This window comes from Lissotriton vulgaris, chromosome 9, assembly GCF_964263255.1.
Source record: "Lissotriton vulgaris chromosome 9, aLisVul1.2, whole genome shotgun sequence".
Classification (NCBI taxonomy): Eukaryota; Metazoa; Chordata; class Amphibia; order Caudata; family Salamandridae; genus Lissotriton; species Lissotriton vulgaris.
The window spans coordinates 328,025,537-328,040,499 of NC_141697.1; the positions used below are offsets into that span (position 1 = coordinate 328,025,537).

Consider the following 14,963-nt stretch of genomic DNA (forward strand, 5'->3'; position numbering starts at 1 on the left):
GCGTAGGATTCTTAAGGCCACTGCACTATCGCGTGTCCCCAAATTTTTGCATACCGGCGAGAGCCATTTTCTCCTCGGGTTTGCATAGGCTCGACATGCGAAGAGAAAATGGCCTAGGCTCTCCTCAGCATTTTCGCAAGCAGGACATAGATTGTTAGTGGGTCTGTGCCAGCCAGATGTTAATTTCTTAAGGGGGATAGATCCTGACCTTAACTGGAAGACAAGTTTCCTGTCCATCGGTACCGTAATGTTGGACCAGTAGTTTTCTAGGACGGGAAAGATTTTGGTCTCCAGAAAACGACCAGACATAGAATCTGTCCTGGTGTTATTTAGCATCTTGCCTCCCACCCATTCCCAATATTGCTCTTTGAGGGCTTCTTTACTTGGGAAGATCTCTCCCTCGGGGTTATTCCAGAGATTCGAAAACCCCAGATTTACCAACATGGTTTTCAGGTGTTTTAACCATTTTATCTTATGGAAGATATCTTCCTTGATTATCCACAGAAAGCCCTCTGCGTACTGTCTTATTTCTGGAGTCGTCCAAAGACGTCTCCAGTAAAGAACTGGTCGCAGTCGAGCTCTGTCGACAATCGTTCGTCTGCCTAACTCCAGGAACAATGGGATTAGGGGGGTGCTCTGTGGAAGTCCAGTAATCCCTCGCATGAACTTGTTCTCGGAATTCTGGAGAGCCACCAGACTATTCCAAGCCCATAGTTCCGCGCCATATAGGGTGGCACCCAAAACCTTCGCATCATACACTGTCATTGCGGGTTTTATAGGTTTTGTTTTTGATTTACGGTGTTCCCCCCTTAGGGCACCTGAGAGCTGCTGGTGCTTCAGGACTACTTTGTTCACATGATGCGTCCAGCCAGTCCCCCCCGCGATCTGCACTCCCAGATACGTGAATTCATTAACTATGTCGAGCCTGCTGTTGTTTAGAATTATTTTAGGATAGCTTCTACGTCCTGCAGAAAAGGCCATTAGTTTGGTTTTTCCAACGTTTACCTCTAGCCCGTGCTCCAGGCAAAAAGCATCGAAAATGCTCAATGCACGTTGCAGCCCCATGGGGGTCTTAGACAAAATAAGAGTGTCGTCAGCGAACATCAGGATCGGAACCCTGGTGTCCGCTAACGATGGGGCATCTACACTCGCCCTCAACATTCTCTCGACTATCCCGTTAATGAATAACGAGAAAAGTAGAGGGGCCATGGAACAGCCTTGCCTAACACCCCTCTCCACAGGGAAGTCCGATGTTATCTCCCTACTACCTCCCCACTGGACTCTGGCAAAGTTGGATTCATGCAGTCGCATGATTAATGTTAGCAGTTCTGCAGGAATCCCCAGCTTTTGGAGAACCGACCATAACTTGTACCGGGGGACTAGATCGAACGCCGCCCGCAGGTCGACAAAGGCGACGTACAGGCTGCCCCTACCCAGTTCGACGGTCTTCCACCGCAATATGGTGAAGCGGAAGACCTGGTCGATGGTACTAGTTGCTCGCCTGAATCCCGCTTGGTATGGGGAAAGGGCGCTATTATCTTCTACCCAGTCCATTAGCTGGTTTGTTACCATTCTCCCGACTATTTTCTGCATGGTGGCTATTAGACTTATAGGCCTGTAATTAGCAGGCAATGAGCGATCGCCCTTCTTGTGGATGGGGATAATGGTTGCACCCTTCCAAATATCTGGAACCACTGCCCCCTTTGCTAAAGCATTTGCCACAAGGAGGGTGTATCTCGCCCATCTAGTCACATCATGTTTGAAGATGTCAGGGGGAATGCCATCTGGACCTAGCGCCCTCCCACATTTCGTGGAACAGATGGCGATTTCTGCTTCACTAAAGGAGAATAAATCTTCGGTTGCATAAACCAGTATTATATTGTCAGCAACCACGGATTTATTACTTTCCGCGTACTGTGGCCCGAAGTAATCGACCCAGGATCCCACTGGTACATTGTTATCGGGTTTAGCTGGGCCCGCACCACTACCCCACTTGATAATTTTCCAGAATAACATTGAGTCTTTATTATCAGAGGCTTCTTTTAGTTGGGCCCAATGGTCTTTGTCCCATTTCTTTTTAGCGCGATAGATGGCTGATTTATAGAGTTTTCTATTTTTTGCCACTGCGGCACGATCCCTGTTCCTTAATGCATGCCCCAGATCTAGACGTGCTACTCTACAGTGGTTATCAAACCACCTGCCCACTACCTTGGTTTTCTTCCCTTTACTTTTCCTAATGAAAAAACATGGTCTTAAGAGGGAGAATAACCTATTATGGATTTCAGTGATACCGTTGTCCCCTGGCACCACTGGGACTACTGCTTCAATTTCTGAAATTGCACGATCGACCTCATTAGTAATATATGTCAGAATGGCCTCATTTGCTAGTACCTTGGGCCATTTTAACCTTCGCTCGTCGTTGCTTAAAAGAGGGGTTTCGTCGTGTGTCTCAGTAGGGTTTCCTAGACCTGTATTCCACCAATTATGTGACACACATAGGGGGTTGTGGTCACTTTCAACCCGGGGCCTAACAGCCATGTCGACAACCCCATTCCACAGTTGGAGACTACACAATATATAATCAATTCGGCTCCTATTAATACCATTATCAAAAGTGTAGCTGCCCTCCTTGTCACCGGGTGTCCTGCCATTAAGAGCTCTTAGACCATGTTCCAAGCAAATTCCATTTAGCAATACAATCTCTTTTGTCCATCGCTTCACGGGTTTTAAGTTTAGAGATGGTACTCCCCAGAGATTATCCTCTTCGCTCTCCATAAAATCATTTGTACAGTCCAAGGGTTCAAAGGTCCTGTTTAAGTCCCCAACAATTATCTTTACATTTTCCCGGGAATTGACCTCCATGACATCAGACAACAACTCGATAGTGGATAGACTTGTTACTTTATCTCCTCTCACATAAACATTGTATAAGTCAATTGGTTGGCCTTTTACGAAGGAGAGTCTGAGAGCTTGTAGATCGATATTTCCCACGTCTAGGATTTTTATATCAATGTCCAAACCTTGTCTAACCCAAACAGTTAGGCCACCCTTGGGCCGCCCTCTTCCCCCTTTTGAGGCCGGTATACAGTAATTCAAGTACCCTAGGCAAAAGAGTGGATCACAAGCCCAGGTTTCTTGAAAGCAACAGATGTCAAAACCACTTATGAACTCCACCCAAAGTTGGGAATCCAACTTACTAGCCAACCCGGCGACATTCCAAGATAAAAGAGTACCGCTGGTCACATCTGTCCCAACCCGAGCTTTGACAAGTGGAAATACATGGGCTGACATTGGGCTTTTCATTGGACTAGTCAGCCTATCTAAATCATCTGTTGGGTCCACAATTAAATCAACTGTTGCAGGGTATAAGACATTTGTATTTAGTGTTCCCAGTCTTAAACCACCTTCTCCAACCACACACCCAGCCTCGATGTTGTTCTCCAGGAGATTTATAGAAATGGTATTACCACAAGCATCACGTGTCCCTTCCACTTCTTTTATGATTCCACCCATGCTATCAATACCAGTATGTCAATACCCCCAACCTGACTCCTGCCATCCCACATAGGAATTACAATATGTATGTGGAATATGATTATAACCAACAGGGGGAGGTGGTAAAGGAGTAACTGGCCATGGTACAATGGGGGGAATTAAGGGCTCGTTGAGTAGACTTGTAGTTACACTTGAGGGTCGGGGGTAAAAGAAGGTAAGGTCCACAATACCAATACCACCCTTATTTGTTCCCCATCCCTGCCTTGTTATCCATCCCACCACCCTAGGGTCTTGAAAGTTAACCACTATACAGTCACCCCCCAGGGTTTTTGGTGTATAACCCATCCAGTCAATTCTCCTAGCCCCTATTATTAGCCCATCAATATCACCCGGCAGAGGACGATTTTCCTTTAACCAGTGCATGGTCTTGTTTTTAAGCATCTGGAAATTTTCTCTCTGCCCTGGGGGTAAAGGTGGTACATTGATAAGCACTGCCACATAGGGGAAGGAGTCTGGGGTAAGATTTATTGGGGGTTTTCTATGAGGTGGCTTTGGCAAGGGCGGTGGGATAGATTTGGGAACTTGGGGAACAAGTTGGAGGGCAGGTTTCTGCACCTGTAATTTGTTATTTGCTTGGGACGATGTTAAAGATTTCCCAGCCGACTGGTATACAATGGCCCCATTACCACCCCCCGGGATGTTTGGAGGTATACGTGTATTGTTGGTTACGTTTACTGATGTTGTTACTTTACCCACTTGCTGACACAACGTGACCACAGCGTCTGCAACTGCCGGTTGGTTTTGTGTCTGGGCTAATATGGGCTGTGAAGGATGTGTTGAGATCGACGGCGATGATTCAGGACCCGCAGTCACTCTCTCAGCCCTATCTACAGTTTTTGCAGTGGCTTTGGCTAGAAGTTTGTTTTGTTTGGGAGGTAAAGGAGAGCCATTTCGGGGATTTCTACCCTTGTCCTGTACATGAGGGTTATTTACAACCTGGGGGTTTGGGTTTGTTTCCACCCTACTTACTTTAATCAGGGATTTTGTAGAATAGAAATTGTCTAAAGTTGTCTGCTCAAAGTGGTTTAACCTATCTGTGAGCTTAGCAATTCTATCCTCAATGGGGGTAAGTAGCAGTTTAAACATTTTTTCCAATTCTGGAAGCACATTTATAAATGATACAACATTTTCGTTACTCGGTACATTAGAAGCAGAACAAGAAATGTCCTCTTTGTCTTGATTATCCTGGGATACAGGAATAGTTGATATTACACTTCCTGTAATTTGGACTTGTTCATTGACTGCCCTCCCGATGTTGACAGGTTTATGTAGCTTCCTGAATTTTTGTGGAGGTCTGACCATCTTTTTACATTTTTTTACGGAAGCTGGACGTTTCCTTTTGGATCCAGTTTTGGAATTGGTCAATGTAGCCTGAAGACCCAAATCAGAGTGCGGTGATGAGTGGGATATACTACCACAAGAATTATTTGTTTCTGCTACAACACTCTTATTTACTTTGTCACCCTGAGCCTCACGGAGTTCGTATGTAACTGGGAGGTTCACTGATGATAGAGGGGTTACCAAAGTGGGGTAGGCTACATTTGGAAACTTGTCTGTAGAGTTCTTGAGTATTTCGATGGATAACCTGCGCTCGGCACGCTTCTCAGCCAAAGTTAGTTCTTTGTCTATTGACAATGAGCGATTAAAAAAGAATTTGTCAAGGGGACCAATGGCCAGCGGACCAGGCTCCGTAGTAAGAGGCATCGAATTGCTGATTGCAGGGCTTGTATTAGCAGTCATTGCCATATTGATTACAAAATAATAAGGAAAAATCTATGTCACTTACTGGGATAGATGTTAAATGGCGATGGTAAGAGGGGTGGCCCAGCCCGGCCTCCTGCGGCCCCGGACGGCCACAGACGGTCCCGCCCTTGTCCCGGGCTTCTCCCGGCGCCCTCCCGCGCGCTCCCGCGCAGCGGGGTTATAGTAGACTAATAAGAGGAAAGGGTGGGGCAGGGGGCGTGGCGAACAGGGAGAGCGACCCAGGTGTTGAGGGTTGACCAGCACGCAGGGGCTCCTGGTAGTTGGAGTCCCTGCCGGTCCGCTCGCAGCCCTGTGCCTGCCTGACCTCACTTGCCCAATCCGGTGTCAGTTCCTGAGATACAGCGCCCCTGAAGCACACAGCTCCTCGCACCACGCGGCGAGGTGCTGCTTCTGCTGAGAAGGGTCCAGGTGAAAAGAAGGCGACCACAGCAACGGTCAGAGTAACAGAGAATCCCACAACGATCTTGCCAAAGGCTGCTTTTACCACTGCTGGGGCAGGGGGCGTGGCGAACAGGGAGAGCGACCCAGGTGTTGAGGGTTGACCAGCACGCAGGGGCTCCTGGTAGTTGGAGTCCCTGCCGGTCCGCTCGCAGCCCTGTGCCTGCCTGACCTCACTTGCCCAATCCGGTGTCAGTTCCTGAGATACAGCGCCCCTGAAGCACACAGCTCCTCGCACCACGCGGCGAAGCGGGACCCGCGGAGCGGGTCCGGCGAGGTGCTGCTTCTGCTGAGAAGGGTCCAGGTGAAAAGAAGGCGACCACAGCAACGGTCAGAGTAACAGAGAATCCCACAACGATCTTGCCAAAGGCTGCTTTTACCACTGCTGGGGCAGGGGGCGTGGCGAACAGGGAGAGCGACCCAGGTGTTGAGGGTTGACCAGCACGCAGGGGCTCCTGGTAGTTGGAGTCCCTGCCGGTCCGCTCGCAGCCCTGTGCCTGCCTGACCTCACTTGCCCAATCCGGTGTCAGTTCCTGAGATACAGCGCCCCTGAAGCACACAGCTCCTCGCACCACGCGGCGAGGTGCTGCTTCTGCTGAGAAGGGTCCAGGTGAAAAGAAGGCGACCACAGCAACGGTCAGAGTAACAGAGAATCCCACGACGATCTTGCCAAAGGCTGCTTTTACCACTGCTGGGGCAGGGGGCGTGGCGAACAGGGAGAGCGACCCAGGTGTTGAGGGTTGACCAGCACGCAGGGGCTCCTGGTAGTTGGAGTCCCTGCCGGTCCGCTCGCAGCCCTGTGCCTGCCTGACCTCACTTGCCCAATCCGGTGTCAGTTCCTGAGATACAGCGCCCCTGAAGCACACAGCTCCTCGCACCACGCGGCGAAGCGGGACCCGCGGAGCGCGTCCGGCGAGGTGCTGCTTCTGCTGAGAAGGGTCCAGGTGAAAAGAAGGCGACCACAGCAACGGTCAGAGTAACAGAGAATCTCCATGATTATTGAACCAGGTCGAACTCCTCCAGCTACTCCAGCTACACCTAGACTGACTAGAAACTGGAAAAACTTGGATACAAACAAACTTAATGCTGCCCTCTTGGTCTCTACACCACTTAGTGAGATTAGTTGTCTTGAGCAGTCGGACATCATTAATAACTGGCTTACCTCTGCTGTTAACTCCTGCCTCCCTCTTCGCAAACAGAAATTTAATTTACATCACCCCCCGGCTCCCTGGTTTAATGACCAGCTAAAAATAGCTAAATCCGGCTGCAAACATCTTGAGCGGAAGTGGCGCTCCAATTATGACCCCCACGCCAAACTAGAATATAAAGCTGCGTTATCCAGCTATCATGCCCTCTGTAAAAATGCTAGAACGGAATATGTGAATCTCTCTATTCTCAATGCTCAGAACCGCCCCAAAGCTCTGTTTAAGGTGGTTCAAGAACTCTCGGGCGCCACTAAGCAACCCAAGGCACCCTGCTTAGATGAGACGCAATGTGATGCCTTAGCCGATTTCTTTATCTCAAAAATTGAAAACATTGACTCTGACTTTCGCTCCAAAATCCCAGCTGTTTCTACTACTTCCCCTCCCTCGTCTAATTCCCAATACCCGGAACCAGATTTTTGCATATCAGAATCCGGAATTGCCGCTTGGACTCCCTTGACCCCACTCACTTTATGCAATATTATTAGTACCATTAAATCTGGTTCCCCTCTAGATCCTATCCCCCCTCAAATTTTGTTCACCCTTGATTCCCCTTCACTCAATCTCATTCTGGAGTTACTTAATACCTCACTTAGGGAGGCTAAGGTTCCCCAATCATGGAAACATGCGATGGTTGTACCACTGCTAAAAAAAGTTAATGCTGATCCGAACAATCTGGCTAACTTTCGTCCCATCTCCTTTCTTTCAGTTTTCTCAAAAATCTTGGAGAAGCACATTAATCAACAACTTACTAAATATATCGAAGCCCACACTATTTTACATCCTTCTCAGTCGGGTTTTCGCTCAGGCTTCTCCACTGAATCTACACTATTGGGAGTCTCGGAAACTATTAGGCATCTGGTGGATAGAGGGGAAACAGTGGCACTTTTCCTGCTGGACTTAAGTGCTGCATTTGACACGGTTTCCCACTCTATCCTTATTAACACCTTCAGATCTATTGGCATCTCCCATCGTGCCTTAGAATGGCTTACTAGTTTCCTGAGCAATAGGACGTTCCAAGTTTTCTCAGCCTCATCAGCATCCAAAACCCATACATCAGCATACAGGGTTCCGCAGGGTTCCATCCTGAGCCCCCTTCTCTTCAATCTGTACGTGAGACCTTTGGCTACGATTGCGGAGCAAGCGGGGCTCTCCATCTACTCGTATGCTGATGATACTCAGTTAATCTTTTCATTATCCACCAGCCACACATCCCTCCCTTCTTCCCTACGTCTCGGGCTTAGTAAAATCTCTGCTTGGATGTATGAGAATAAATTAAAACTGAATGGAGGGAAAACTGAGCTTCTTCTGTTTGGGACTAATTGTGATCTATCGGGGCCCTCTCACTGGCCTGACCAAATGGGCACCCCTCCCTTGCCCTCCAGAACTGCTCGAAATTTGGGCATCATTTTTGATGACCAATTATCAATGAGGGACCATGTTGTGAAAGTCTGCGCCACGTGTACGGTCATTCTCAAGTGGTTAAAGAAAATCTTCTGGATGCTCCCTCTTGACACCCAGAAAACCGTAGTCCAGGCACTAATCACCTCCCGCCTGGACTATGGGAATGTTCTCTTTCTGGGTGCCGGAAAGGAGATTGTCCGGAAATTGCAGACTGTTCAAAACATGGCAGCTCGCCTTCTTGGCAAACTCCCTAACAGGTCTTCCATCTCCCCCTTTCTACGTAGCCTTCACTGGCTCCGTATTGAGAGCCAGGTTAAGTTTAAGGCTCTGTGTTTTATACACAGAATCATTGCGGGCAACGCCCCACAATACCTTAAATCTTTTATTCTTTCTTATGTTCCTCCCCGTACCCTTAGATCATCCACCCAATTCAAGCTTCTAATTCCAAGGATCAAGAGAGAAAGAATGGGAGGTCGCTCCTTTTCCTTCTAGGGTCCATCCCTGTGGAACTCCCTTCCTCTCGGTCTTCGGACTGAGCCCAACTATCTGAAGTTCCGCAGGGACCTGAAGACATGGCTATTCAACCAGTAATCTGTTGCAATCTCATACCTTTGTTGGTCAGCGCCAGGAAACCTTTGGGTAGCTGTGCGCTTAATAAAATTAATAATTATAATAATACCATAGATGGTCCGGTGGAATGTGTCCAGAATTTAAAAGTAAGGGATTTCCCCTATATGGATTAGGCATGGGGCACACAAAGTATGACAAAAGGAAGTGGTGTTTCAAACCTCTTTCTGACTCTATACCACCATGTGATCAAAAATCTGGTCAAAAATCTCACCTACTGGGTTTTGTATTGGTTGCAGGTGGTGGGTTTCCAAGCAGCTGTTATCAGAAAAGAGGCCTAGGTGGGTGAAGCCGGCTTCCCAGGATCCTGGCAGGCAGGTTAAGCAAGTGGAGCGAGGGATGATAAACTTTAACACGCACTGGTATACGGCCTTACCATAAAGGAAGCTGGTAAGTATAGGATGTCCTAGAAACATGTCCATCAGTCATTTAGGATTGCCTGGATGAGCTCTCATATACATTGTGTAAGTTTAGATGTCTCCACAGCCTGTCTGCCTTCTGGTTACGTACCCTCGTATTGCAGAAGATAGTCCTAGATGGTCAATTACCATAACTTCACTGTGAGCCGAGTGAGCTGTGGGGCCAAAACAATGCCTTGCTTTCCGACACAGAAAAGAGGCATGGGGTTACTGTGTGCATCATGGTCACCATGGCAAGGTTTGGCAGTCGTCTAATCAACACCATTGTTTCTAGAGCCTATAGCTGAGGACCCTACATTTTACTACGGCACATAACATACCAGAAACGACCATGCTGGAGAACTGATGTTTTCGAACCCATAATCATTGGACACTAGTGCGTATGATCCAAACAACCTGCATAAGGCCCAGAATGGTGCACACAGAATTCTAACATGTAGTGCCAAGGTCTTACCCAACATAGTATCATGCCCAGCACCTGGTCGCTCTTGCGTGCTTCTGATATATTACATTATAGTATGACTTATGAATCTCTTGTGAGACAGCTGCTTTACATTTGAACCACATTTGGAGCAGTTTCAAGATATTTGGGGCATTCTTCAGACATGAAACACAGGAAGTCATTATACTGCAACAGCCCAGGCAGATAAGGCAGACTTTGTGAGGGTTAGCTTAGGCTTAATTCTATGTGCAATCGAACCATGTTTTTAATCCTTATTGTAAACTTGTGAACTGACGCATTACCAAAGAACAAAAGAAACAAGGAATAAACAGTTGAAAAAAAGACTAAATAGCAAAAAGAGTGTGGACTGTACGAAGAAGTAGGCAGAAGAACCCTCTATGTGGTCTAAAGAAGACTCCATTGATAAGGTTCTTAAATCGATAATTTGGAAGAAAAGAACAAACACTACTAAAGTGGATGTGCAACATGCAGGTCACCTTTAGCTGCATGTGTGTGTGGCAGTCAGGTAAAGCAACTGGAGCGAGGGATGATTTTCACCACGCACTGATTGATAAAAGGCCTTACTACAGAGGAAGCTGGTAAGAATAGGATGTCCTAGAAACATGTCCAGAAGTCATTGAGGATTACCAGCTTAAAAAGAAGTTTCCAATTCCACCACCAGCTGTTACCAGACTCGGACTGCTTGGTTTCAAGAGAGCCATTTTAGTTACAATAGAGGAATCATTGGCCGATGTCATCTGGTAGCAAGACGATTGTTACTGCTGGACTAACTAATGATGAATAGGACAATTAAAACTGTTGTCTTTGTTCAATTGTATTGATAACAGCTATAATATGTTTAGTCTAGAAAAGTCAGGCCTATACAAGCCTTTTATTAATCATGCTTCTAGTAAGTAGCCAACTGGTTGGAAATTGAGCTATATTGGAGGGAACAAAACTATTCTTTCCAGTTAAACGCTTTAGTCTCCTCTGTGAGCAATATCCGCGCAAGAACCAAGTCACAAGGGCGTTAAAATATTCCACACTCGGCTGTTTTTGCTTTGCCCCTGGCTAAAGCATCCAGTTTATCATAATATTTATTAAACTCAATATCATTCTGAAATACTATTAAGTCAGATTGCCTAAGGACAGGTCAGAAAAGGACAGGGTATAAAGACAACACGTATCAAAAGCAAGCTAATCTCAAATGAGAAAACCCGCAAAATGCAGACTACAAGGATACAATATTCTGTGCAGAAATAACTGATGCATAGCAATGTCCACTGTTTGCATAAGCGCATACCGGTAAGGTTTTATGTGACCAAGATGAGAATGGCAAATAGCAAACAAAAGCTGAATTATCAGGCAATAGGCTAGTCTTTTGTAAATAGGAACAGAAGGTGAATACATAGGCCTTTGAAGCCATTTTACTCTCAGCACCACTTGCCCACACCCCATCTCATAGCCTAAAAATAGAAGTGAGAGGGGGGCTCGAAAAATCACTGCTGTCAAAATCCGCAGTCTGGCCCTTCGTTTACCACCAGATTGTGGACGTTCAGTTCTCCTAGGTCAGGGAAATAAACATTAATCAGTAGTCAATGTTAATATACACAAAGCAAAAGGTGTAAATGTCCCATTATGCACTGTGTTCTAGTCTCCTAGACGACTTTTCCAACTTTCAGCTACACCGATACCAGGGGCGGGTCTTCCGTTATGGCAGAGGAGCATCACCCCACTGCTGAGAGGCAGCAGAGGCCAACATGAAAAATAAAATGATAATAAAACTCTTATTTTTCTTAGGGAGCTAAAGCCAGCCAAGTCTTAGGGCGGGGCAATCCTGTGAGCGTCAATGCATCAGCAGGACTGAAGAGGAGTGGTAGGGGCAGGGGAAGTGCGCATGTTGGTTTGGCCGGCTGTCGTAGGACAGCCAAACTGACATGCACACTTACATTTCTCCATCCCAGCGGTGTTGCACTGCTGGGTGGAGAAATGGCACAAGCTCCCTGTGCCTGAGTGAGCGGCAAATCAGTCTGCTCAGGTCAATCACCAAGGTGAAGGCCGCAGCGGCAGGTAAGTGCACTTTATTTATTCATTATTTTTTGTTATTTTCCCCCATGTTACCCCACCACCTTTAATTACGAGCAGCCACCACCGACCGATACTGAATATTTTGCAATTAAATATGCCATCTTGCAAAACGTTCAGGTCTAATAAAAGACCAAGATCGGGAATCTGCTCTTATCAACCATTCAGAGGTTGTAACACTGAAACCAGAATATAAAGTTCACAAAGCACATTCCAAGGACGTGCTGGTAACTATAAAGCTACAACTTCTACTCTACAACCTTCCTAATGCTGCGAATTTACAGCACAAACTACAGCTCTCACAAGGCATTGCACTGGCAAAAGTCTCCTCCCAAATAAAATCCCTAGACAGACTAAAACAGCACCCAGTCAGACCCAGGAGAGACCTGGTCTCTAGGCTGAAAACACTTGAATTATCTTTTGGCTCAATATGGAAGCTGAGCCAGTGTTAAAAGCATTTCTTAGAGCCAGTCAATGGCATGTCGCACTTCTGTTATGAATGAAGACAAGTAGACCTGCAGTCGTTTGAAATCTCTTTCTATCTTCTGTTCCAGCTGAAACCCTTAAGCAGGGCCACTGAAATTATGCGATTCTGGGCCTCCGCATTATCCAAGGGTTTTGTGAAGTCGGCTTCTGTGTTCTCAGTTCCCGGTGCAGGAAGGTAACAGCTTTCTAATTTTTGAAAATTCAGCAGTCTGATGCCTTGATTTACCATCAGCAACGCCTGCTCATTCCATAAAAAATACAAAATCTCTTGCTTCCTAGAATAATGTTAGGTGCCCTTGCATTTGTTGCAGGTTCCCTCAAATCTCAATGGCTTGCACCTTCTGCCCCAGTTCCACGCAGTTTGCTACTTTAGTACCCTTTACAGCTCGGCTTCTCTTTGTAATGTTCATCTGGAGTCTATCTTTCCGACTAGGCCTCTTGCTTGTTTTCATTGTGCTGGTGTCTTTATTTCTGTGCCATTCTGTAGCTGTTGGATCTGCTAGAGTTACCTCCACCGGAGAGTGCTCATGTTTTTGAGCTCAGTTCTTGTTGCAGCTGTACTACCAGAGTTACTGTAAGGGTTTTATATTTTTTTCATCGTGTGGCTTCAGCCCCAGACATATATATATAATACTCTTGTCAGCTCAGTCACTCATACATTTGTAGAAGCAACTGGATAGATTTAGCATAGTGCTCACACAACTGCCTACTTGTCAATTTGTGGTGTAGTTTCTCTTCCCTGCAACAATCACAGTAGTCTTAGCTAACTACTGCCTGCCGATACTAAAGATATTTGGAGTGGGCTAGTACCCTACCTTTATAGAAGAAGAGCTTCCAAGAGTGTCTATTCAGTACCACTTGTTCCACATTCAAGAAGACTGACATGCTCCTGGAAAGAGCAAGAACTATTTTTCTTAGAAAATAATCTATTTTGTGTTTACTCGCTTTTTTCCTACGTAGATTAATTCAACGCTCAATATGAAAAACCGAGCATTTGTTCTGTGAAACAAAGACAGAAGTTCAAAAAGGACAGTCTTCTAATGACACATTCGCTGGGTTGCCAAAAATGTTACCAGTGATTCAACAGTATCTTCTGGCGCGGGACAGAAATACAGCAGGGAGCTTTTCACTCTAGTTCTCACGCCTCAAGTCTCAATGAAACACATCTCGGGAATGATGTCACAGTGCTTGTGTTCCTTCCTGTCAGGAAGATACCAACACGGTAGGCCTGAACTTCCTACATTAAATCAAAACACTTCTGTGGATGTGCTCCAGGGATGCCCCCTTAGCCCTTTTTGCAGAATTATTCATCGTTGAAGTTCAACTCTACTTTAATTTACAGTAAAGTTAGAATCACTCCTAATTTATCAGCTTTCTTTAATGAATGTCTAGGTTAAAAGTTATTTAAATGGATTTAAACGGAAAATTCTGAGCCTGAGCTCAAGCACACTCACCAAAATGTGAGCTAGTCATCGTCCCTATGGTAGTAAGACAGGTTAAGATCCTTGTTAGCAACCGATGCATAATATACTGAATATTGTATCAATCATCAATCCACACCTCAATCATGATCATTCGCTGATTTGGCATAGTTTTAAAAAAACGAGATCACTCGGGGATCTAAAACAATGACCTGCAAAAAAAAGTTGTTCATGCTTATAGAAAGACTGACACTAAGTGATGATCCCTAGCAACCTGCCCTGGACTCCCAGCGGTGGCTCACTATTCTACAGTCTACTGCTTTTCAAACTTATTTTATCACAGGTCCAACTGTAAGCCGCCTGAGCATCTGAAACTGATGGCAGCGCCTCATGTCTCTAGGGTGAGTTATAGGGTTTCTATAGACTAAGATATGTAGGTAATTAGCATGCTTAACAGGCCTCAGCTCTTTAAAATACATTGGATATGGAATTATGAAGGACGGACGACCATCTCAGTTCTGAAAAAAAGCATTTAACTAAACCTGCCCATATTCCATGTGGTAGTCGCTTTTTACCTGGAGGTGCTTTGCTTCGTCCCCGAAAGCACCCTAAAGCTGCATAGCACTGCATAGTACACTATGCAAAAAGATTATTAATACATAACATAATTGTTAAAATGAACTTCCCTTGTCCAGCTTGTAAAGCTACCACACGTGCTTCAGGAACATATCAACTGGGTCAAGGCCCTAATGGTGTCATGCACGCCTCACCTTATTCCAGCAGTCACGCTTCCAATGGGGTTGATTGGCACCGGCCTCACTTCATCGAGCATACCTCTGCTGAGTCCATGGGCCCCATTCTGTATGACACCAGGAGGTACTGCAGAAACACAGGAGAGAAGCAAGAACACCATAAGTTCAGCAACCATTATGTCTCCATGCTGTTCTTTTTTGTTTGTTTTAGAGCTGAAGTTCAGACTAAACTTTGGACGGAGATGGAACTGGGACCATAGACAACCCCACCTCGTTTCATTAGACTTGCTTTCCAGTCTGTGGGACGAACAGTCATTGCAAACCCTTTCTTGGTCCGGCCAGTGCTATGAGCATTGGTCTCTGCATTA

General features: G+C 46.1%; 1 protein-coding gene across 11 annotated transcripts in view; it reads right to left on the reverse strand.

The window, feature by feature from the left end:
• Positions 1-14,963, reverse strand: part of FOXN3 (forkhead box N3) — a 654,420-nt gene that overhangs the window by 35,116 nt on the left and 604,341 nt on the right. For all 11 annotated transcript variants that reach the window (XM_086937639.1, XM_086937629.1, XM_086937636.1 and 8 more), the window contains one exon: positions 14,614-14,722. In XM_086937639.1, coding sequence (XP_086793765.1) covers positions 14,614-14,722 — 109 coding nt within the window. The remainder of the gene's footprint in view (positions 1-14,613; positions 14,723-14,963) is intronic.